The sequence below is a fragment of the Astyanax mexicanus genome, chromosome 14 (genome assembly GCF_023375975.1).
Source record: "Astyanax mexicanus isolate ESR-SI-001 chromosome 14, AstMex3_surface, whole genome shotgun sequence".
NCBI classification, from domain to species: Eukaryota; Metazoa; Chordata; class Actinopteri; order Characiformes; family Acestrorhamphidae; genus Astyanax; species Astyanax mexicanus.
The window spans coordinates 29,997,744-30,023,492 of NC_064421.1; the positions used below are offsets into that span (position 1 = coordinate 29,997,744).

The 25,749-nt window shown below is 37.3% G+C and overlaps 1 protein-coding gene across 3 annotated transcripts in view; it reads left to right on the plus strand.

Moving 5' to 3' along the window:
- Nucleotides 1-25,749, plus strand: part of shtn1 (shootin 1) — a 51,578-nt gene that overhangs the window by 5,903 nt on the left and 19,926 nt on the right. For 2 of the 3 annotated variants that reach the window (XM_007244643.4, XM_007244641.4), the window contains exons 4-11: nucleotides 4,310-4,404; nucleotides 13,709-13,877; nucleotides 14,233-14,330; nucleotides 16,023-16,104; nucleotides 19,295-19,389; nucleotides 20,172-20,318; nucleotides 23,719-23,872; nucleotides 24,332-24,458. In XM_007244643.4, the coding sequence (XP_007244705.3) occupies nucleotides 4,310-4,404; nucleotides 13,709-13,877; nucleotides 14,233-14,330; nucleotides 16,023-16,104; nucleotides 19,295-19,389; nucleotides 20,172-20,318; nucleotides 23,719-23,872; nucleotides 24,332-24,458 (967 nt within the window). Of the gene's footprint in view, nucleotides 1-4,309; nucleotides 4,405-7,881; nucleotides 8,001-13,708; nucleotides 13,878-14,232; nucleotides 14,331-16,022; nucleotides 16,105-19,294; nucleotides 19,390-20,171; nucleotides 20,319-23,718; nucleotides 23,873-24,331; nucleotides 24,459-25,749 lie in introns of those variants that run through there. The other variant, XM_022672787.2, reaches the window with a different exon arrangement.

Sequence of the window (25,749 nt, forward strand, 5' to 3'; positions counted from 1 at the left end):
ATATCTTACATTACTGTAAGCATAATGCCAACATCAGATGGAATGGTGTGTGTAAAACAGACCATCACTGGACTCGGGAGAAGTCTGACTTCATTGTTCCAACTGTAAAGTTTGGTAGAGGAGGGATTATGCTATAGGGTTGTTTTTTAAGGTTTGGCCTACGAACCTCAGTTTTGATTAAGAGAAACATTTTGGAAACATTTCTGCATTTAAAAAAGGCAGAATTGGGTGAGTTTTTAACAGCTATTTTAGAGTAGAAATGTGTAGGTGCTTGTCTTTCGTGCATCCTAAACATTGGTAGGTCAAGCTGAGCCTAAGCTAAAGCTGGAAGGATTCTTGGTTCTTGATTTTTGCCATCAGATACAGACAGGGGTCCAGTTTTGGCTCTGTAGGCCAATGTCTGGGTGTTAAATCTGATGGGCATCTAAAGGAAAACGACCTTAAAAAATAACCTGAGCGTTCTGGACAGTGTTGTTTTTTAAACCTGATTTGGAATGATATAAGAAATAATCACACGGTGATTCGAGCAGCAGTTGGGTGAAGATCTTGTAGAAGCAGAACCTCCACTGTTCATTGTTTCTCTTTTTTTCTCTCAGTCAGATTAAATGAGGACAAAACTCACAATTAAAATTGTCAAATCCAACACACACCCCTATGCATCCCAGTCTCAACCGTCACACACCCTCACACACCCCCACACACCCCTGTATCAGCCATCACACACCCTCACACACTCAGCAGTGTTTAAACCCACCAACCGCCACAATTAACCTGTCAGAGAGAGCAATAGCTGTGTGTGTGCAGGAGAGGGGGAGAGACTTTTTGGGGGTCCCATCACTTATAGAAGCTTTTTTCTGCTGCTTTATAATATGAAAACTGATTATTAGTAGTAGAAATAATGATAACAACAAGAACAACACAACAACAATAGCAAGTTTTTATAATAATTTTATTTTCTCATTTTATCAGTGACTTTTTTTACTGCCCTTACCTTCTTTTCTGAGCTAAAGGCGCTCTGTTTCCATGTGGGTGAGCCAGACGTCTTTCTGTACCAGTTTTTATCAGTTTCCAAGAGTCTGTAATTTCTCTAAAAAACAAGACTGATACTTTTAATAGTTACAGAGTTCTCTGTGTTTCTGTGTGTCTTTTTCTAGTTATTATGATGAAAGTGTGAATGTTCTGTGTGTAAAGTGTTTAAATGCTGCCGTAGAGAGTGCAGTAACACCATCTGCGATTTTAAATATATATCTCCTAAACTCAGTTTATTTCCATTGCTACTAATCTGTATAACACCAGCTGTAAGCTGATAACCGGTTAACTATTTGCAAAAAAACACATCCTCTAAAAAATGTGCTCAATTTTTATTGTTGTTTTTTTTTTAAATGACTACAATTGTTTTTCATTTCAAGTTTTAGTTCATTTGTTTTCCTTAAAGCCCCTGGATTTACTGCATCTTTTTGTACACTGAATTTGGTACCATTTCTGGTTATTGACTGCACCTGAAGAGCTTAAATGGCAAAAAATAAAGGGAAAAAATCTTTTTTTTTTTAAACATTTTGACGGGTTGTGTATATTTTACTCTATTATATTATACTTACGCTTACTGTACAGAACACTTTTTCTATAAATGTGTATTTATATACAGTGGATATAAAAAGTCTACACACCCCTGTTCAAATGGCAGGTTTTTGTGATGTAAAAAAATGACAGCAAGACAAATAATTTTACAACTTTTTTCACCTTTAATGTGACATATAACCTGTACAATGCAATTGAAAAACAAACAGAAACCTTTACAGCAAAAGAATATAAATTAAAAAACGTAAAATAACATGGTTGCATAAATATGCACACCCTTAAACTAATACTTTGTTGCAGCATCTTTTGATTTTATTACAGCACCCAGTCTTTTTGGGTAGGAACCTATCAGTGTGGCACATCTTGACGTAGCAATATTTGCACACTCTTTTTTTGCAAAACCGCTCCTGAAAGATTTTATATATATATATATATATATATATATATATATATATATATATATATATATATATATATATATATATATATATATAATTTTGGTGTTATACAGATTGTTTTTTCTTTTAAAGTAAATTAAAAAAAGATCCATAATTCAAAAACAGTCCAATGGTTGTTTTGAGATGAGCTGGTTCCAAAGAAGTGTTGAAGAACCTCATTTTTTCAGGGGTGATTGTTGGGCAGAGCAGCATTTGGAACAGCTAGAACTACAGAAATACATGTTCAGTGGTGTGAAAAAGTGTTTGCCCTCTCTTAAATGTTTCAGATCATCAAATAAATTTAAATATGAGGCGACACAAGTCAATCACAATGTAGGTTTGGATATTTTTCCCATAGTAATAAAAACCTTAATTTTTGTGTTCACTTTTGTCACTTGTGTTTTACTAATACTTTAAGTTGTTTGGTGAACTAAAACATTTAAGAGACAAACATGCAAACAAAATAAGAAATCATGAAGGGGGCAAACACTTTTCCACAAGTGCGTGTGTGTTTGTGTGTGTGTGCGCGTGTGCATGTACATGGATGGGGAAGGGCCTTCCAACTGGCAGCTGAATGGAGTGTAATGTGTGACCGCTGCTCATCAGTTTTTAATTAGGCGTGGTCTCTGAGGGAGCTGTCCGTGCCGCTAATTCCTGTTTTCACCCTCTCCAGCCACAATGTGCAATTAGTGGAGTGGCAGTGATCTGGTGTGGAGCCAGAGCCGCAGTGATTACTGACACAAATCACCACCATTAACACACGCTCAACTTCTCCAATCAAAACTTCTTCATCAGCAGCCTGACGGAGGCGGGGGGTGGGTTAAATATCATCACAGCCTCTGGCACTAGCTGAACTCATACACAAGCCTGTGAGCTTCACTGGAGGCTTCGCTCATCCAGCCTAAACGCATTAGATTGAAGAACAGCTGGTGAGAAAAGAGAGGATTTGAGGAGCTGAAGGTGAAACTAAAGCGAGCAGTTCTCTCACTTCAGCTCAGACTGTGAGAACAGCAGGAGCGACTGGGCTGTTTAAAGGCTAGTTTACACATAGAGGAGTAGAAGTCATAAGTACAGGTGTAACGATACACTCAATTCACATTTCAAATCACGATTCAATGTTCTTTGAAGATGTAGACTGAATTTTTGTTTCTGAAGTGTAAACAATAGGGGTGTAACAATGCACTTATTTTTAATATTTTCTAACTGTATACGCAATGCCAAATGTCACTGTATATAAATGCACCATGTATAAATATTTGTATAAGTACTATTTATTATTAAGTCTTATTAAGAAAAATGACAAATCCGTAAAAAAAACCCTTTAGGAGGCTTTAGAACTCTGGTTGTTGATTGGCTTAAAAAAGTGACTTGACATTAAAAGGCGATTGTGTAATTGATTTCATCAGCCCCGCCCTCAATGCGTTCTTTCGATTGGAATCAAAATTAAAGAAAAGAAGAAAGTCATTGTGTTTAGATTCACTTGATCTCTGAAAAAAAGCAGTGAAAACAAAAAAGGAGGTCATTTAAAAACCGGGTAACATTTAAACTTCTGCTGATATTTTGTGAAATATCATGTGATCTGTGTGATGTTGTGGATGCTTTAAGGAATTTATGCAATGCGTTTAGTGTAGTTTTGACTCACTGAGAGAATCAGTTCATGAATCAAGTGCAAATTCAAATCAATGATTCAAAACATTGCTTAGAAACCCATGTATTGATATGATGCTCAGAGCTGGTGTAAACACAGCCATGGGGAAACTCAGAGCTCGACACAGAGCTCTCCTCAGACACTGGATTATACTTTATAACTGAAAACTGAGAAATAAAGCAGTGAACCAGTCACAGAAATAGAGAGAGATAGATAGATAGATATTGTCAGTCCAGCAGAGACACTAAGGTGTCTGATCCACTCCAGAACAGGCTGAATGGAAGAAAATAAAGTATGCTGAAAAATAGGACTACAACTACTAGTCTGCAATTATATAACTAAAATGTGCTCTTATATGTTTAAAGAACACTGCTTCTAAAGCCTTTAGTTCATAGGCTTTTATTTAGTACAATATGAATAGAAAAACCATAACTTTCAACTTCACATTAAAAACCTCCCAACTTCACATGAGAAGATGAAAAGCTTCTTATATTTTAATGGAAGTCAGTGTAAAAAAATATTCTATTCCAGGCCATTTCTATTGGTCTATTCATCATGAAATTCCAATACAATATAATGAACAAATGCCTGACTCGCATTCTGTGAAAGATTAAGTGTGTGTGTGTGTGTGTGTGTGTGTGTTCAGTGTCTCACAGGGTGCTGCAGGAGGTCAACAGTATGCAGGAGAATCTGGAGGTGGAGAAGACCTGCAGGGAGACAGTGGAGGCCCTGGCGTCTAAGGTTCATTCTGTTCAATATTGTTTATTTCTTCTCTCTATTCATCACATTTTATTCTGTTGTATTGTGTGTGTCTTATTGTATTTTTTTAAGTGCTTTCTTATGATTATATTCTGGTGTGTTATATTTACTTCTACTCTGTTTTATTCTATTCTATTCTTTTCTATCATATCCTGTTCCTATTTTGCTCTTTTTTGCTAAAAATGTTATTCTTGATTCTTTTCTATTTCTTTCTAATTCTGTTCCTTGCTCATTTGTTCTGCTCTGTAATAAGAAATTCCATTCTGTCATATTGTGTTTTTTCCACCTTATTCTGCGTGAGGATGAGGACAAGGCCACAGCCACATTCGTTTACTTTGTGTCAGAATGTCTGGTGCAGCAGCAGACCACTGACATAGATTACAGCCATAGTAGTAATAATCATACGGAATAACACACATACACACACACACACACACACACACACACATATATATATATATATATATATATATATATATATATATATATATATATATATATATATATATATATATATATATATATATATATATATATATATATATATATTCAGAGCTTCAGAACCCAGTTTCCCTCCACAGAGTGGAAGGAGCAGATGTATGGATGTATGGGTTGATGTGTTAAATTTAGCTCCTTCAAACCACAGACACAGCTCCCCTTCTCTAGAAGGCGGTGGATCTACATTAGCTAGTTAGCTAGCTAGCTAGTTAGCGAGCACAGCATGCCTTTTTGTGTGTGAAAGCTGGTTAGCTATGCTGTAAATAGCTGTGAATAAGATTATTATAGCCCTGTTGGAATGCTGTGATAGCATATTGAGTTACTTTATACTGTATAGCAGTGTATAATAGCACAATATGATAAAGTGTGACAGTGTATAGCAGAGTATAGCAGAGTATAGCAGTGTATAGCAGTGTATAACAGTAAATCGCAGTGTGTGTGTGTGTGTACACATGGGCACAGTGTGTTTCTGCTGCATGGCCTGAGGGTTTCTCCAGGTTCTGCAGGATGAGTCTGGTGTGAGGTGCTCAGGGACAGAGACCGGGCAGGTTTGTTGATGGATGAATCAGCTTTCTGCCTTCGTATCTCCTGATAGCCCCACGCGGAGAGAGAGCAATGAGAGATCAGCGGTGTGGAGGGCAGGAGCGAGGGATGAACAGATTGAAAGAGAGAGGAAAGGGGGTAGGAAGGTGACGCACCACTGTGTTTTCCACATGCAGGGAAAGACCTGCTTTACAGAACCTCACATAGAACCTTCTGATCCATTTGAATCTTCTGAACCATTAAAACCTTCTAAACCATTAAAACCTTTGGAACCCTCTGTTGAATCAACTCTACTCAATGCTAATAAATAATTTACACGATATATTTTACTTTTTTATTCATTTTAAATATTAATGCATACCTTAAAAATTGTATTAGATAATGGATCATTAATAATATATATATATATATACTGACTAATTCACAGTGGAAACTGAACAATTAGTAGTAATTAATGAACCATTCATAATATATACAGACAAATTTATAGGTAGATACTAAATATTTTATAATGGATACTGAACAATTTGTAGTAGATAATGAATCATTCATAATGTATACTGAATAATCCATAGTTGATACAAAATAGTTTATGGTAGGTACTAAATAATACGTAATAGTTTCTTAATTCATACTACATACTAAATAAGCCATAGTACTGAAATATAGATTGAAATATAAATATAATTTATATATTTATATATAATGTATAATGGGCTGCTTTGTTATAATGTAAAAAAAATGCCCCATGATTTAAAAAAAGCCAGCATTTGTCTATATTGTCAGAATTTCATGACCAAATCCTTTACTTTTTTAAAAGTTACATTAGGAATATATATATATTCCTTTTCAGAGCTTTTCTTATAGCAGCAGTGATTTGACAGTAGTTTTACAAGTTCTGATTTAGTGCCTGTGCTCCTGTCGGGTCGTGCAGGTTTAAGGCCGGCTCTCCCAGCCAGTCCCTTCAACTGCTTTCCGGATTCTCAGCAGCTGCAGGTCAGCGTGGAAATAGCCCTACAGCTGAGCAGCGTAGCGCTGCAGCATTATGTGCTTTAGAAAAGCTTGATTTGACCAATCACACGCTTCCTGTCTCCCATTAGAGAAGATGCTGCCCTGTCCTACTATTGCTGGTGGCCACTGTGCCTGAAAACCCCCCTCTCTCGCTTTCTCTCTGTCTGTCTCTTTCTCTCCCTCTGTCTGTCCGGCTCTTTGTTCGTGGGTCTCTCTTTGGGCCGTCTCTGGCGTATTCGGCCCCGTACTCAGCCTGATGAATTGTGGTTTCGCAGTGGGAGGCTGAAACAGCCCCTGTACAAGCTGCCTGTCTGCAACACCCAACTGTCTGATTTTGTCCTCGGAAAACTGTGATGTGTGAGGGTATTTTTACACCGGCAGTGTTTGGTTCGGTTAAAACAGGCTCTGGTTGGTTTGTACTCATGTACTCATCAGGTGTGAAAACAGTAATAGCACTCTGGTTCAAACCAAAACAACAGCACTAAGATCCACTAGAGGAGGTGATCTAGGTCCAGTTCCAAACCAGTTTTGGAGTGGTTCTGTCTCGATCTGACCAGACTATCAAATATACTATTTATTTCAAGCTAAACTGCTGTTCAGGTGCAGTTTAACCTGATTTTTTTACCCAGATAATTAACTACCATAGCTTTAAACTAATGTGGTCTCTGCTGCTCCATGCTAAGTTGTTTTTACACTGTACACTGTGTGTGCAGCGTTCACTGCTCACTCCCACGCCTCCCCATTTACTGCACTGCACATCCCATTGAAAATACTGTGTTTAAAAGTGCAGCAACACATTTTTCGTGTTCAGCTTCACACTGAAAAAATTTTCACAGTGCTCTAGAACATAAAACCTTCTTGATATATTTACTATCTGATCAATCAAAGGAGAGAACATGCTTGCATGGTTAAGTAGTGCGTATTTTGGTGCGTTTAGGTTTGTGCCTATGTGAAAACAAACCATGGAGGAAATGCTCCAAATAAACAAGTAAACTCATCAACTGATCCGGATCAGAGAAGCCTACAGAACTACAGGTGTGAAAAGGTTCTAAGATTCCTGGTGTCCTTTCAGGGTTTAAGTCCAAGCTGAACTGGAACAAGAGCATATAGACAGCTCTTTTGTATGATCTGTGTGCCTTATGGTTTAATGTCTGTCGCTTTGTTTTATTTTCTTGTTCTATTTTTAGTGGTCTCTCTGTTCCTTCATTTTCATAGAAATTGGTTTGACAATTTATGAGCAATAAACAAAAAAGCGATGCAACGCATGTGATTATTCTCCACAAAAAACAGTTGCAATGCTTTTCTCTTTTAAAGTGTATGCATGTGTGGCCATGAGATCAGAGATTAGATCTTTTCAGAAACATTTCAGGACAAAACATTCTGATCTCACATCAGCTGCTTTCACTTTCTTAGTACCTAAAAAGATTTTAAACATCTCGAAACTGTGTGACGAAAAGAAACCTGTTTTGGACAGTCACATGCCATTTTTTTCTTTTGATACGGACCTAAAAGCTGCGCTTTCTCAGGTTAGTCTTCTTAGTTTGGTTTTCTTAATCTAATTTTCACAGTCATGTTTTCTTAGTCTTGTTTAGTTTTTGATAGTGATGGTAAAAGTGGGGTTTTTGGAAGATCAAATCAAATTAAACAACTAATTTGGAAAAAGATTTAATATTTATCAGCCTCTTTACCTGTTTGCTTTCAAGTTCAAAATGATCTCAAACAGCAGACCCAGGTTTTTTTTCCAGATCTTTCATTTTCACAAATGATTTGACAAATGATGAGCAACAAATAATGATAACTATTTTTCACGGAAATATATTACAATGCTTGTTAATACAATCTCTAAAATGTGGTGTTGTTATTGTGTGTTATGTTGACAACAAATAGTTCTAAGATCATATTTTTCATCTCACATTTCGAAACATTCAGATCTCAGAAATCAGATCGTCTTTTTTGTTTTAATAGCAACTTTAAATCAGTGTATCAAAACGCTGTGATTCAGATTAATTGATTTAGTTTGAATCTGAGTTTCCAGATTTTTTTTTTGTTTAAATATATTTTAACACCTGCATTTACACCTGTCCTCTCATCTCTCACCATCCATGACAATAAGTTTATATGTGTGTCCTTGGGGATGTTTAAATTGTGTTGTCAGACACAATGGATACTATTACAAGTGTTCCTCATGATTTTTGATAATAATTTTTAATTATTAGTCTAAATTCTGGTTTATATACAACCATTAAATAACCATTTTTTAACCAATACCTACAGTAATATAATTTGAAATGAAACAAGATTAATACTTTGGAACTAGGGTTGCAGCGGTAACCGGTTTCACGGTATACCGTGGTATTAAAATGCACAGTTATCATACCGTATGTGTTTGCTTATTACCGGTAAAATGCAAGCCAGCGGAGAAAGTCACCCGCGCATGCGCAACTCTGCTCCGCTTCAGCTACTCAGCACACAGCGGTGAGAACGACAGAAAGTGCATCAGACTAGAGCTTAGATTCTCTGCCCGAACCAGACCTGACCCGAGGACCGACCCGAAATCGGGTCCGTTCGGGCCGAGATTTCCCACCACATTCCTCGGGCCGGGTCGGGTTGGGCTCCAGAAAATAGTCTGAGATGTAGGCATCTGTTTTTTAATTATATATTTTATTTTTAAATAAAGCTCTGGTGTGATAATCACAATGTTAATGCTAAGTAACCAATTATTATTGTTAATGAAAACGAACCAAATAACGAAAACTGAAGGTGAAACTTAACTAACTTATTTATAAGCGCTGTTTTCACTCCCGCAGTTCTACAGCGGGAGGTGTTGTGCCGATTCTGTCCGCGAAGCGGGAGTCGGATTGAGCAGGGAGTCGGATTCGGCATAACAGCGGCAGCGCGGCTGCACCTAGCGGTCCGCGGTGTTAGTTGTAAGCGCTCGCGCTAGCCGCAAAATACGACAGAAAACACTGAGAAACTGCAGAATTATGAATTGGACTAAAATGAGCACGAGGAGATAAAAGAGAACCTTTACCTGTGAGTAGCTCATATCAGAACACGCAAATCTCTCTCTCTCTCTCTCTCTCTCTCTCTCTCTCTCTCGCACGTGAACTTCTCCGCACTGTGTTTAGCTGTTCTTAAAAATCATTTTTATTAAATAATAGTTCTATGCTTCTATGTTAGTGTTAATTAACATAATTCCGATCATATTTCGCTCATTCAAACAGCCTGAAAACAGACTTGTAATCTTGTAATCAACAAGCTTGTAATCAATGTGGCCGTAGTCACAGCTAAAGGAGGAAATACATCAAACCTGTTCTCCCATCTCCGAGAACACCACCCCGCTGTGCAGCGCAAAGTATGTGTTCAGTTTATAATTTTACCTAAATAACCTAAATAAAACTTCTTTGTAGTCGTGCACAACCCATGCGGTAAGCGCCCGCAAAAGCGCTGAGTTATCCGAAATTTGGGCACGCAGGTACAGGCGTGAAGTGCGTGCTACGATGGATTCACGTGTCCGTGTAAAGGTCCTGGCCGGACTGGATGTGAAAGACGCCATTCATTTACATGCGTTCATTTTCAAATTCTGACGTGCCTGTTTTTCATATGTTGAAGGTTTTAAGGTGTGAAAGCCTTAAAATAGAAATCTCTATTGTGAGGATCATGTCAGAAATAAATCCCCTCTTTCTGCAGTATCTGGTTATATACCAACTTTTTTTATATATATATACACTCTTAATGCCCTTAAGAGTAGTGGAAAAACATGGTTTCCTTCACCTGATGGTGTAGTTTCTACAATAAATAGTTAATTGAACAAAAAAACTTTGTTGTAATTTCTTTAAGGGTCAGTTTAATAATATATGTAACAAACTGTGATACCGTGATAACCGTGATACCGCGGTATTTTCCGTTATCATACCGTGAAAATCTCATACCGTTGCAACCCTATTTCGAACATACTATGTTTTTCAGGACATTGGTGGTTTTATTTGATAACACCTTTATTTTCTTCTTTAAAGTCTGTACATAACGTAATGTTTAAAATATAGTGGATTTAATCTAGAAACAGATGTAATTTGTTTGTATTAATTATGTTATACTGTTCCACTATTCTACAGATAGTTAGTCGTGTTTCTGAATTACATTTTTTTTATTAGACCTGGTTAAATTATGTTTATTGAACTGTAAAACCTTCTGTTTCACATGTTTGCACTATATGTAGACAACTCTTACTCTGTAATGTATCCTGAAAATGGCAAACCTCACGGCTCAGTTTAAGGGCTTCTTGTTTTTTTGTTTATTTATTTTTGCAAAGCTCATATCAGCAACTTCTCCAACCGTTTTTTTCCTTGTGAACAGCATTATTTCAGATGTGTTTTTGGGAAGGCTTTTTAAGTTTCGGCGTCAGGGTATTTTTTGTAATGTACTGAGTGCACACATATATAGGCAGTATATTTTTTGTTTCCTATTTTCTTTAAAGCTCAAATCAGCACAATATTGCAAATATGTTTTGCATGCTTTTTTTAGGGGAGTTTTAAAGAAATTATATGATAAAATGAAATGATGAAATGGAAAGTCCATATCTCTGACTTATTGAATGTTCTTTTAAGAAAAAGGGCGATAAAAAGGACTGGTGTTACGCACATCGCCCAATATGATTTTATTTTTCCCCCTCTAAAGGTTGTGCTGTGAAAATTACAGCATTGGCTCATTCCCAATTTACATTTAAATCACCCCAAACTATTTGGGTAGGTATGATTGGCGGAGAGCGGAAGGAATCAGCTCTAATAACCAGCATGTTGCGGCCGTTTGATGCTTTGTTCCTGATGCCTGTAATTTTGTCTGCCAACTCGGGGCTGGACGGGCAGCGAGCGAGAGAGCGACGAGAAAAAGATGGATAAATCATAATCAATTTCTTAAACTCTGGAACATTCTGAATTAAAAGCGGAGAGAGGAGAAAGAGGCGGTAATGGGGGGGAAGAGCAGGCGACGGTCAAATCAAAGCGCAATCCAAACACATGACATTTTGTTTTGATGTTGGATTGGTGGAGAAGTGGGGGGGGGCGACCTCAACTGTGACTGATTTCTGCAACTGTGTAATTTCACATTCACGCTTTCTCATCAATGCTGCATGATTATCACTTAGTGTGTGTGTGTGTGTGTGTGTGTTTATCTCACGTCATGTGTTGTTGATTGTGTTTTCCTTTCAGAGTGAAGGACATCATCAGGAACAGCTTCATGTGGTTTGTCTGGTCCAAGCGAAGGGACGTTGTGTTTTAATAAGCGTTTTGACCAGTGCAGCGCCAAGTATTCATTTGCATAATTTACATATCCTCCTCCCCATTGGTCCACTTGTTCTTCTCTCTAATTGCTGTTTGTATACGAGCGTTCTTTAATGATTTTAATTTAACCTTAAAGGAAAGGTGATGATTCTCCACCGAGGGTCTATTGGTGTGTAAGAGGGGCCATATCAGTGTGTGTGTGTGTGTGTGTGTGTGTGTTTGTGTATGTGTGTGGGGGAGGCGGGTGGATGATTTGGCTGGCCCGTATCTGCTAGCCCACCCTAATGATGTTTACACGGCTGTATCTGTGATAAAGTACTGTAATTATTTTTATTTCTCGGTTTTCCTGCTCGTCTCCTGCGTGGCTGTATTATTTTACCCTTGATTATTGCTCTTTTCAGCTGAGTGTTTCATGCTGGGCGTGTGTGTATATGTGTGTGTGTCTCCCCGTTTGATTGAGTGAAATAGGATGTGCGCAGGTTGGCATTTGAGCAGGCAGGGTTGCTGTGTTTGATTTGATTTTTGATTTCTGCCGTCCTTCAGCTCGCTGGAAAATCAGCTGCTTCAGATTTATATCATCTCTGGATTTCTTATGTTTTTTATATCTCTGATCGTCACGCCTGAAAATGTGACGAGATTGCCTTGTAGCAAAAAACGTACATTTCTGAGGAATGTGCATTACTTTATGTACAGGCCCACAGAGATAAAGAGTGTTTTCAACCTGAATGGCCGATCCAAGGTTGTTTCCTGTGTTTGTTATGATGTATACATTTGGGCTGTACATCAATTCAGTACCACACACAAATACCATAAGATACCATATAGACTATATACTAAATAACTAAATAGTGCAGGTTTGGTAGGTTAGTACATTATATATTAGCCAAAGACAACACAAGTGAACACAAAATGCAGTTTATTATTGCAGTTTTCATTATTAGGGGAGAAAAAAAAAACAAATCTACAGGGCCCTGTGTGAAAAAGTGTAGCAAAACATAACTTGTCAACTGGTTTATCACACCTGAGTTTAGAGAGAATTTTTTATAGCCACACATTACTGATTACTGCCACACCTGTTCTCAATCAAGAAATCACTTAAATAGGACCTGCCTATATCCAAAGAAATTCAGGAAAATAGTAAATATAAATATGAATGATAGTAATTGAGATCTATCAGTCTGGAAAAGGTTTAAAATTATTTCTAAAGTTTTGATGCTCCAGCAAACTGAAGTGAGAGCAATTTTCCAAAACATGGAAAAGTGGTGAGCTCTCCTAGGAGTGGCTGGCTGACCAAAATTACCCCAAGAGCACAGCAACTACTTATGCAAAAGGTCACAAAAGACACACAAATACCACTGTATCAGTTCACTAATCTCTTTTGTTGCCGCTGCACTTTTTTGCCGCATCATTATCCCTATTTACATTTCACATTGAGAATTGCAGTAGTTCTCAAACTGGTGGTACACAAAGCATTTAAGGGTGGTACTCCAGATGACCTCAGAAAAGAGATATTAATAATTTTTGTTTAATATATATTAAAAAAATATTAATAATTGAAATCTAAAACTGTTTACCGCTAATTTTCACAACATCAGCTTTGTTAATGTTCAGTGTTTAACCTGGTAGATCCTGGATAAATGCTACACTTCCATACTTTATAGTTTCAGTATTGTAGGGCCTACAACTGAACCCTGTGGAACTCCACCGTTTACAACAGTTTCTGTAATAGTAATTGTAACAAAAATAATTAGCCTTTGGTTTAAGGGGAAGCCCTGTAGACTCTGTAGTTCTACTCTCTACTCCCTATTCTCACACTACTGTTATTTCTCTTTGTCTCAATATCTCCAGCATGTCTCAGTAGTGCATACTGCATTTACAACAAACAATAATCAATCATTTGTAGATTGAGTAAGGTGCAAAGTGGCTAGGCCTAATGTGTGTGTGTGTTTGCGCAGCTGAACAGACAGAATCGCTCTCTGAAGAGGAAGAGTATGCTGTACCTGGCCCACCTGGGTGCTGATGTCATCGCAGATATTAAGCTGGATGATGATGAAGAAGATGAAGATGAGCAGGCAGCAGAGCCTGGTATCTGTAGCTCCGCCCACTGTAACCTCATAATCACAGGTAAATCTTGTTATTAGTTGTTTAGCTTATGGAAAAGGTATTATCTGTCCACAGTGTTATAGCAAGCACGTATATGGTTTGAAACAATGTCATAAAATGTATATTCAAATTTCTATAGCAACAATAGAAATTCTAATTGTATGCCCACATGCATTTGCTTTTATAATCTTTTGTTTTTGATACAATCACATATTTGATGTGTACCAGCTTGGTGTTCTTCACAAACCACAGTTTAGTTTGAGAACCACTGAATTATTAGACCATTGTTTGGCCATGATCCCTAATTGCACCATTCTGTTAGTCTTTTTTACTTTATTCAAGCATGATTTTGTGTGTGTGTGTGTGTGTGAGACAGAGCTAAGGAGTAAACTGGAATCAGCTCAGGAGGAGAAGAAGCGTTTGACCATTGATCTGGACTCTGTGAAGGATCAGCTTCGCAAAACCAAAGAGGAAGTAAGAGAGACAGTCTTTAATTACAGCTGTGAGTGATTATACACACTGCTGCAGTGGAGGGATGGGTTATTATTAGGAGTGTAACTGTAGCACAATGTGTGGAGCTGCAGAGCGACACAGACACTCGGCTGCAAAAGTATAAATGCAGGAGCTGCGTAGGGCGCTCAGGCAGGCTAACCTGTATATAAGTATAAATCAGCCTTTAGGCTTAGCTGTTTCACTCCCAAGTAGTGCTGCCAGGGACTGTGTCAAAATAAAAGTCACTGCTGCAAACGAACAAACAGACCACGTCAAAAGCACTAACATATACGTTACCAAACAGACTAAATAAGTCACTAATACAAACAAACAGACTGAACAGACAATGTCGTAAAAGTCACTGAAGCAAACAAACAAACAGACCATATTACAATAGGTCACTAATAGAAACAAACTTTGTTAAGCTGAAAAGCTGCTGATACAAATGATTAGACCTTGTCAAAATAAGTCAAAATGCAAATGTACACACTGTCAAAATAAAAGTCAGTTATACAAAACGATCAAACAGACCACGTCACAATAAGTCACAAAAAAAAAGAACAGACTGTGTCAAAATATGTCACTTACACAATTGACCAAACAGGCTGTCTAAAAAAAGTCGCTATTAAAATGTAATTAAAAGTTACTAATACAAACAGACTGGATCAAAATAAAAGTTAACAGGGCGCCGAGTGGTCCAGCGATCTAATTCGCTGCCACTATGAGCAGGAGATCGCAGGTTCGAACCCCCGCTCAAGTGTTGGTCTTCACCCTCCTGGTGTGTTGGGACATTATTAGTGATAGAGGGAGTCCTAATGAGTGGGTTGGGTAATTGGCTGTGTAAATTGGAGAGAAAATGGGAAAAATTAGAAATAAAATTCTTAAATAAATACAAAGTTAATGACACAAACAGACAACGTCAAAAACAACGACTGAACATACTGTGTCAAAATAAAAGTTTATTATTTAAATTGTAATAAGAAATGACTAATGCCAAAAGACTGTTTTAATATAAAAGTCACTGCTGCAAACAAACAGACCATGTGACAAAAAATATATTTTTATTATATTATTGTTAAAATATGTCACTGAAACAAATGACCAAACCGACTGTGTCAAAATAAAAGTCATTAATGTAAACAAACAAACAGACCATGTGACAATAAGTCAAAAATACAAATGAACAGACTGTGCTAAAATACATCAGTAATACAAATAACCAAACAGACTGTGTAAAACTAGGTCACTATTAAAAATGTTTACTATTAAAAGTAACTAATACTAACAGACTGGGTTAACATAAAAATTACTGATACAAACAAACATAAAAGCTGCTGATATGAACAAACAGACTTTCTGTACACAGTGTCAAAATAAAAGTCACTAATACAAATGAAGCAGTTGCACAAATTATGCTTAAACCAGTGTCTGTGCGAGTGCCTTGTGAAAAATTATTTTACAGAGTTTTATATCTTGCTGCTTTCTTTATGGTGGCTGGTTTAAGCAGATCAGACCAAAATGTGTTTTTTTTTTCTTTAAACTGTTGAAATGGGGGAATAGAAAAGAATAAAAAAAAACCTTCATGTCATGAACTCGTTATTGCTTTTCAATGTCTCAAAAGTCTTTTTTTTTTTGTTTTCTTCTTCCTCTTTTCTCTCTCCCTCTCTCTCTCAGCTGCTGAGAGAAAAACATGATGATACTGTTTTGATTGCTGAAACTCTCCAACAAAAGAAGCTCTTGGGAAAATATAACAGAGGTTAGTTCCAATCCTGTAACTCACAGTAACCTCTCTCGCACACACACACACACACACACACATAGTGCCACCTCTGATCCCTGAGACAATACACACACCCATATCATAATTACACCAGCGATTTGGTGCGGGTCTTTGTAAGCCTGAGTCCTTGAGTGGTGTAATATTTTTAAAGCCTGAAGCCTCTCATAATTGTCCTTATCCTACATAATGCAGACCCCACAATTCAACACTAATCTCACTCGCTTGGTGGGAGGGGAGCTTTTGACTGATGTGTATTCATATGGACCTATTATACACCTACAGCGTCCAGAAAACCCCTTTCTTATTTTATTATGAGGGAGTTCAGCAGATTTAAGGTGCCCTCATGGTTTCTACAGGTTTTAATAGTAAAGCATTGACTATAAATAAAACATGGTCAGGCTGCTCAAAACCAAGTGTAGGACAGAGGTGTCTAAGGCCACCAAAAGTTTAATGAAATTAAAAACAACTTTTTTACATTTACTTACATTTACATTTACTATTTTAATTTCACTATTTGCTATTTTGACATTTTGACACCAAAGATACCAACCGATAAAGTGTTTCAGGTGTTTTGTCCCCTTCTTTTTGCAAACATGTCTCTTAAGATGTGCAGCAGGGGTTGTTTTTGTCTCATTTTACATTTCAGCTTCCACATATTTTTTGTTGGTGGCCAATTATAATATAATTATCATTAGTCCCCATACCCCTTTCTTTTGCAGTCTTGTCTTGATGGAAAATGCATGGGCATGTCTGAAAAAAATAAGACGTTGCTCTACAACCCCAATTTTAATGAAGTTTGGACGTTGAGTAAACATACAGTTGTGGTCAAAAGTTTACATACACTTGTAAAAAAACATAATGTTATGGCTGTCTTGAGTTTTCAATAAGTTCTACAACTCTTATTTTTCTGTGATAGAGTGATCGGAACACATACATGTTTGTCACAAAAAACAGTCATAAAATTTGGTTCTTTCATAAATTTATTATGGGTCTGCTGAAAATGTCACCAAATCTGCTGGGTCAAAAATATACATACAGCAACAAAATTTGTCAATTTTGGTGATGTAGCGAGTTGTGTCAATCAAATTAGCTTCATGTCATGGCCTCTTCACTTCTTGTAAGTGATTCTGATTGACTACAGCTGTTGACTTCTCATGAGCCCATTTAAATAGGGCTCATTTGACCCAGTGATTAGACTCAGCTACAAAAGCTACAATGGGAAAGTCAAAGGAACTCAGTGTGGATCTGAAAAAGTGAATTATTGACTTGAACAAGTCAGGGAAGTCACTTGGAGCCATTTCAAAGCAGCTACAGGTCCCAAGAGCAACTGTGCAGACAATTATACGCAAGTATAAAGTGCATGGAACAGTTGTGTCACTGCCACGATCAGGAAGAAAACGCAAGCTATCACATGCTGCCGAGAGGAGATTGGTCAGGATGGTCAAGAGTCAACCAAGAATCACCAAGAAGCAGGTCTGCAAGGATTTGGAAGCTGATGGAACACAGGTGTCAGTCTCCACAGTCAAGCGTGTTTTACATCGCCATGGACTGAGAGGCTGCCGTGCAAGAAAGAAGCCCTTGCTCCAGAAAAGGCACCTTAAGACTCGGCTGAAGTTTGCTGCTGATCACATGGACAAAGATAAAACCTTCTGGAGGAAAGTTCTCTGGTCAGACGAAACAAAAATTGAGCTGTTTGGCCACAACACCCAGCAATATGTTTGGAGGAGAAAAGGTGAGGCCTTTAATCCCAGGAACACCATGCCTACTGTCAAGCATGGTGGTGGTAGTATTATGCTCTGGGGATGTTTTGCTGCCAGTGGAACTGGTTCTTTGCAGAAAGTAAATGGGATAATGAAGAAGGAGGATTACCTCCAAATTCTGCAGGAAAACTTAAAACCATCAGCCCGAAGGTTGGGTCTTGGGCGCAGTTGGGTGTTCCAACAAGACAATGACCCAAAACACACATCAAAAGTGGTAAAGGAATGGCTAAACCAGGCTAGAATTAAGGTTTTAGAATGGCCTTCCCAAAGTCCTGACTTAAACCCCATTGAGAACATGTGGACAGTGCTAAAGAAACGGGTTCATGCAAGAAAACCATCACATTTAGCTGAACTGCACCAATTCTGTCAAGAAGAGTGGTCAAACATTCGACCTGAAGCTTGCCAGGAGCTTGTGGATGGCTACCAAAAGCGCCTAGTTGCCGTGAAAATGGCCAAGGGACATGTAACCAAATACTAATGTTGCTGTATGTATATTTTTGACCCAGCAGATTTGGTGACATTTTCAGCAGACCCATAATAAATTTATGAAAGAACCAAATTTTATGACTGTTTTTTGTGACAAACATGTATGTGTTCCGATCACTCTATCACAGAAAAATAAGAGTTGTAGAACTTATTGAAAACTCAAGACAGCCATAACATTATGTTTTTTTACAAGTGTATGTAAACTTTTGACCACAACTGTAAAAAAAAACAGAATATGATGATTTGCCAATCCATTTTAACCTACCATTCAGTTGAAAACACTAAAACACAAGATATTTTATGTTCAAATGTATAAAATGTATTATTTTTTGCAAATATTCTCTTTTAGTTTTAGATGACATTTATGTAACATTTATGTAACTTCATATCATAGTGCTTGACAAAGTATTTCCAGAATTCCAAAATTCCTTGCCCATGTGGTTGTTCCAGCAGCAGTTGTTGAATGACAGTTCTAGATGCATCTTAGGCATTTTACAAACTGTCAATAATTTATTTTTTTATTTTTTTTTAATTATTATTTTTCTTCTTTCTTCTTATTTCTTATTATTTTCTTGTTTGAACAAACAAACATAAGAGTACTTGAAAACACCCTGCTGCTACTCAGCTGTGTTATTATGTGTTATTATGTTATACAATGTCAAATATATAAAATAAAATGTTGAATAATTGAAAACTCTTTTTGTATTTTTGTATTTTAATACATTTAAAATCCTGTATACACTATATAAACACAAGTATTGGGACACCCATTTCTCTAGACAAGCTGGGTGTGTGCATTTGCACATCTGTTTTGTTTCAGCAGTGGGTCCAACTTAAAGCAGCTGAATGCATTTATTACAACATTTGGACATTTTGTCTAAATGTTAAGTACTGTGTGTGTGTGTGTGTTTGGTTTGCAGTGTCAAAGTATGCAGTAGAGGAGTATGAAGCACTGCAGGCTGATCTGGAGCTGGAGAAGGATCTGCGTGCAGAGGCTGAGAAATTTGCACAACAGGTGGACACCAAACACACACACACACACACACAATTATACATTAGTGAAAAGACTAATATAATAAAGCATGTATAAAGCGAATTCATTATGTGACAAACCATGTATTTAAGTAAAAATGTAATCTTTTTAAAACTGAGTAGCATAAAAGTTTGCTCCAGAATTGTAGGTTAGTCCCAAGATGATCACTTTAAGGCAGTTTGTAGGAAAGGAATGGAAAGACTCGCAAGGAGCATACTGTCTGATCCAACATACCTTCAAATAGACTTGAAGCATCCCAAGGTACTACACTAGATGACCTCAGAAATAGAGGTCATCTAATAGTTAGAACCTGTGTGTAAGCTACAATTCAGTCCTTCACGTTCAGAACCACAATTTTATAATTATTAACATCAAGGTTTAAGGAACTTAAGAACCTGAGAAATAGATTTTGATTTAGATACCAGAGATAAGGTTGAACAGGTTCAGAAACAGCTTTTGTCCACGGTCAGTTGCGCTGCCTAATTAAGGGTGTATGTTGATAGATAGAACACATGATGTTGATATTTAATTTGTGTGTGAGCGTATATTTTTTGTTTGTTTATTTGTATTATGTGATGTGTATGATATTGATAATACTTTACTTGTAATAGAACAGTTGTGGAACACAAGACAAATTTCAGAGAACTCTGACAATAATAAGTGCATTGTATAGTGACCTGCCGCATAGACACACACAGAGACACACAGACCTAGTGCTCTGTCAAGGTTCAGCTTTGGAGAATAATTTGTGTGTGTGTGTACAGATGCTTGTGGAGCAGAAGAAGCTGAAGAGACAGAGTAAAGCTTTGATGCACAACATCTCTCCATCAGAGGCTCTACAGAACGCTCTCAAAGAGATCACGTCACTCACACACAAGCTGGAGACCCAAAGACTGGAGCACCAACAACAGGTTCACACACACACACACATCACCCTTTACTTTATTCGTACATTATCTCCACAGGATAGAGCACCACAGAGCAGCTATTATTATTATTATTATTTGGGTGGTGGGTCGTTATTCTCAGCACTGCAGTGATTAGCATTAATCAGCGTGGTGGTGATGTATGAGGTGTTAGTGGGATTTGTGTTGGTACAAGTGGATCAGATGCAGCAGTGCTGCTGGAGTTCCTAAACACTGACTTCACTCACTGTTCACCACTCTATTACACACTCTGTTTATGTTTATCTGTTTAAAGATGCAACATTTAGACTTTGTTCCAGTCAAGGCTGTCAATCACTTCATTTCTAAACATTATTCTGTTATATTGTAAGAAGAAGCTATACAGGAGGATGATGTTTAAAACTGATTTTTAGGGCGAAATAAAATGTGGCCATGTGGCATTTTTTTGAATTTTCTCTAAAACCAAAATCTGCATTGTCATTCACCCAAATTGTAAAACTAGGGGATTTTTTTCTTTCCATTTAAGTAATATAAGCTGTTTTCAACTAATGTGGCTAAGGCCGTCAACTTTGAGCTAGATTTAATCAGATAATTTCTCAGGGGGTCCTGGGTTAATTTTTTCTATTATGGAGGAGTCCTCTGTGATTTTATTCCCGTCCAGAATGACTGCGAATGTCGATGTGTTTTTCTTAGACGTCCTCTGAGAAAATTACAGGCTGAATTACCTACTGTTTTTCACTAAACTCCGTGGTCCTCCAATAATTTTAGTACCGTCCAGACTCACATCTCTGAGTTTCATCACCTTGTGTTTAATAAAATAGCTATTTGTAATCTGCCACGCACTGTAATTACTCTTTGGGCGCACGGTTCCACAGAGATCCACGTAAATACAACAGGGAGTGGAAATGGAGGATCTACTGAATGCGATGTCATGTGACCAAGAAACTAAAAAAACTCACTAGTCCTCCTGTTTTTTTTTTTTTTGTTTTTTTTTTTCAACTGAAGTCCGGATGTAAGAGTTTTATCATTGAGTAGAAGTGTGAAATATTTTTCACAGACATCCCCTGAGAAAATAATCCTGGAGTAAGTCTGGATAGGACTAAATACAGAATTCCAGCCAACCAAAAATGTATGTGTTATTATTTCAGTTGGACATCTGTCACATATTGGAATCATTTTATGAATAAATTTGGCCAGTCTTGCTTTAGTCCGGTGTAAACGATGAACTATTTTAAATTGAATTATAATGTTGTCTATGTTGACATTTGGTAATTTTGGTAGTTGATTTATTAGTTGATTTATTTGACTGAGTCTGACAGTTTGACATATAGAACATGAGGTTCTGTCTCACAAAGCAAACCTCTCTGGACAAGCAAACACACATGAATAGCACATACTTCATACGTCATTGGTCTTTTATAGTTATTCTCACAACACAGATCAATAGTGTTTCCATAGCGATAAAAATTACGCTGAATGTGGGGACGAGCTGTTTAAACCCATTTCAACAAAAGTCACACAGTCATAAAAGCCACGGCTTTTTAAAAGCATTTATTAGAGCAGGATTTTGAAGCAGGTTGGTGAGCTCAGGTTACAGCTCTTTACCAGGTGCACCGTTTATACTGAACACTTGCTTGCAGAGATAAATCAGTGTGAAAATGGACAGAGCTCTGGACAAATACACTCACTGTAAAACAAAGTAAAGCAGAGAGGAGGTAGTTGTTGAAATAGAAAGAACATTTACATGTTTACAGTTACAATATCAGAATGGCAGGCTAAGTGTATTGGGGCATACTGTACAGTGGAAAGGAGTCTCTATTTTCTTTGGGGTCAATTTGACCACATTAAGGGGCTCCAAGGGGTCAAGCAGAATATAATCGGGAGATTGCTGGTTTAAATCCTGGTCATGCAGCTTGCCATCAGCCGATAGAGCTCTGAGAGAGCACAATTAGCCTTGCTCTCTCTGGGTGGGTAGATTGTGCTCTCTCTCCCCGCATCACTCCAAAGGGTGATATCGATCAGCATTAGCGTCTGTGAGCTGATGTATCGGAACCGAGTTGCTGCACTTTCCTTCGAGTGCACTGTGATGCTACTTGGCAATAATGCATCAGCATTATTGGTGGCTGACTTCACATGTATCAGAGGAGACCTCCTGGTGTTGGATCATCATAAGCAGCTGAGTGGGTAGGATGATCAGCATAGCTAAATTATAGAGAAAACAGGTGTTAAAAAAATATTGGCGTCATTTAGTGTTTAAAGACTTTAAATAAATGATTGATATAATTTATTTTACTTCATATTTGATGACTTTTCCTAATTTATTAGGGCCACCTAAACACATAAAATGACATGATTGTATGTTTTCTGTGTCCTGTACACACACATACAGAAAGAGAGACAGGCAAACAGACAAACAGACAGACAGATAGAAAGATATAGACTTTATTGAACCCAGAGGGAAATTCTGGATGTCCAGCAGCAGGTATACATAGTACACAAAATATACAAAAGAAGGTTTAGATTTAATGATACAAAATACAATAAAAATAAAGTATAAAAATACAGTCTTTAGTGTCTGTGTAGTGCAGTTGAACACAGTAAAACAACAATGAACTGCAGTTGATGTGCATGTGTGAGGATAACTAATGTCAGCCATATAAACAGTGCAAATATACAGTTATATAATAATTTAATTTAGCAGTGCAAATTTGTAGAGATGTAAATAGTGGACAGTAACAAAAACTATTAGTGCAGAATAGAAAACAATAAAAATAATGTCATAGGGCATCTCTAAGGGTGTTTCTGCAGAGATGGAGGTATGTCCATGGAGTGGACAGATAAATACATATTTATTTATTTATTTATTTTTGGATGTAATTATTTTAAGCACATCATATTTGTCGATACCCTTAACTTGTATAAAGATCAGATCACATTTTATGTAAAAATTTATGCAGAAAACCATGAAATTCCAAAGGGTTACATACTTTTTCTTGCGATAAATAAGTGTAATACCTTTAAAAAAGCAACAGATTATAACACAGCATTGTATTATCAATATACTGTATATAAACAACCATCAAACATGACAACCTGCACTTTACTAAATACACACACACTTACATACATCCCAACACAAAGGCTGAGTGTGAAAGGGTCTGTGTGTGTAATTATTTCTTTAGGGGGATTGGCTGGATGCCGGAGTTAATTTGAAATCCTTTAATAATGCAGTAATGTAGTTTAAACACACATCTGACACACTGTGATTTGGGAATGTGTATGTGTGTATGTATACCCATATAATGTTTGTTTGTATGTGTGTGTTTGTGTGTATATGTGTGTATGTGTGTGTTTGTGTGTATGTATGTGTATATAATGTGTATGTGTGTGTAATATTCTTCTATAGATAAAGCGTTTGGAGGATGAACTGCAAGCTTCTGATTGGAGGAAACAGCTGTCATTATTAGAGAAGAAGGCGGAGCTTCTGGAGGAGGAGAGGAGAGAGATACAGGAGAAATGTACCAAGGCAGAAACTGAGGCCAAAGACCTGCGCTTTACTGGTATATACACACACACACACACACGTACACACACACACACACACGTACACACACACACACACACGTACACACACACACACACACACACGTACACACACACAAAAAAAAAGGGTCTTTTCAATTTTTTTTTTCACCTTACAACCACAAACTTAAATGTATTTTAAGTATATTAAAACACTGTGCATGGTGTAACACTGCTCATCACCCTGTGCACACCATCCTCACTGTGAAACGTGGTGGTGGCAGCATCCTGCTGTGGGGATACTTTTCTTCAGCAGGGAAAGGAAAGAGTTGATGGGAAGATAAATGGAGAAATCAGAGTAAAATGATGTGCTACTTTGTGTTGGTCTATCACTTAAAATCCCAATAAAATACATTTACATTTGTGGTTGTAAGGTGATGAAATGTGGAAGAAGTTCAAGGGGTATGAATACTTTTGTTTTGTGTTTGGGTGTGTAGTGGAGGAACTGCAGAAGAAGCTCCAGCAAGTATCCAATCCTGTACCTGCTCCTCCAGCCCCTCCACCTCCACCCCCTCCTCCACCACCTCCTCCACCTCCTCCTTCCATGGCAACCAACCCACTTAGGTTAGTGAAAGTGAATGTGAGGGGGTCCTGACATGGTTCATGGGCGGTGAGGTTATGAGATTTATGCTAATTAATAGCATTTTCTACAAAAAAATGTGCAGAGATCAGATCCAGATATTTTCAAATATTGTCCTTTCTTCTAATCAGACAGACTAATTAATCAAACATAATACTACCAGCAAACCATAATGCACAGATAATCTGTCTTTCAAATTAAATAAATAAATAAAAATCATCAGTGTTTCCTGTGCAAGAGTTTAGAAACCTTAAGCACTGCAAACAGACATTTTTAACGGTCTCAGATTAGGACTGGGTTCGAAGGTAATTAATTTACAATCATTTCCATAATTTTGACGGTAACAATATTTTGCATTATTCAGAAATTTGTAACTTAAGTAACTTAAGGCACAGATTTTTTAAAGCATTTAATAATGGCTATTTAAATTGAAGTAATAGAATATGCAGTATATTGACTAAATTAAATCAATTATATTTTAGTGTCAATCACTTAAAAATTATATAATTATAATCATGATTTGTTTTTTTTTTAAATGCAGGTATTTGCCTTTATTATTGTGAGGGGAATATCTCAGAATAAAAGAGAGAAAGAGATATAGAAAAATGGGACAGTGAGAGAGAGAGAGAGAGAGAGAGAGAGACACACAGTCACAGTGGCAGTGTGTGAACAGTTTAAAGCAAAATGAAGTGTGGATGAATCTTTAAAAGTAGAGCCAGACTTTAGAGCTCTTGGACATGTTTATCTCAATGTGCGCTCTCTCTGTGTTTGGCATTTTTTTTTTGTGTTTCATGCAAAGTATTAAAAATAAGCACAGATTTCTCCGACCTTTTGGTCGTTCCCTTTTTGGTAACAAATTTCGATACCCAGACCTGTCTCAGATCTTGTTTAACAGATCAGACCACCAGTATGTCAATGCCACCAGTATGCCACCAGTTGTAAATAAAAAGTGTCGCCAGAATCAAATTTCTAAATAAAACTTATCAACCATGAGCTCCTCTAAACAACTGTCTAAACATCTGAAAATGATATGGTAGAGGATACCTATAGGCTATATGATAATAGCTAACTTTTTGTGATTGTGATTTATTATGTAGTGTGGAATGTTAAGAAATGTCAGTTCAGGTGAACTTATGGCAAAGACCAAGCAACTTGACAGAGCTGCTTATATGCTGGTAGGACAGGCAAATCACACCTACCTCCCCATTACCACCAAGAATCTGTATGAAGGTTTAGCTGAGTGAAGGGTAGAACACTGTTCAAACAGAACGTTTT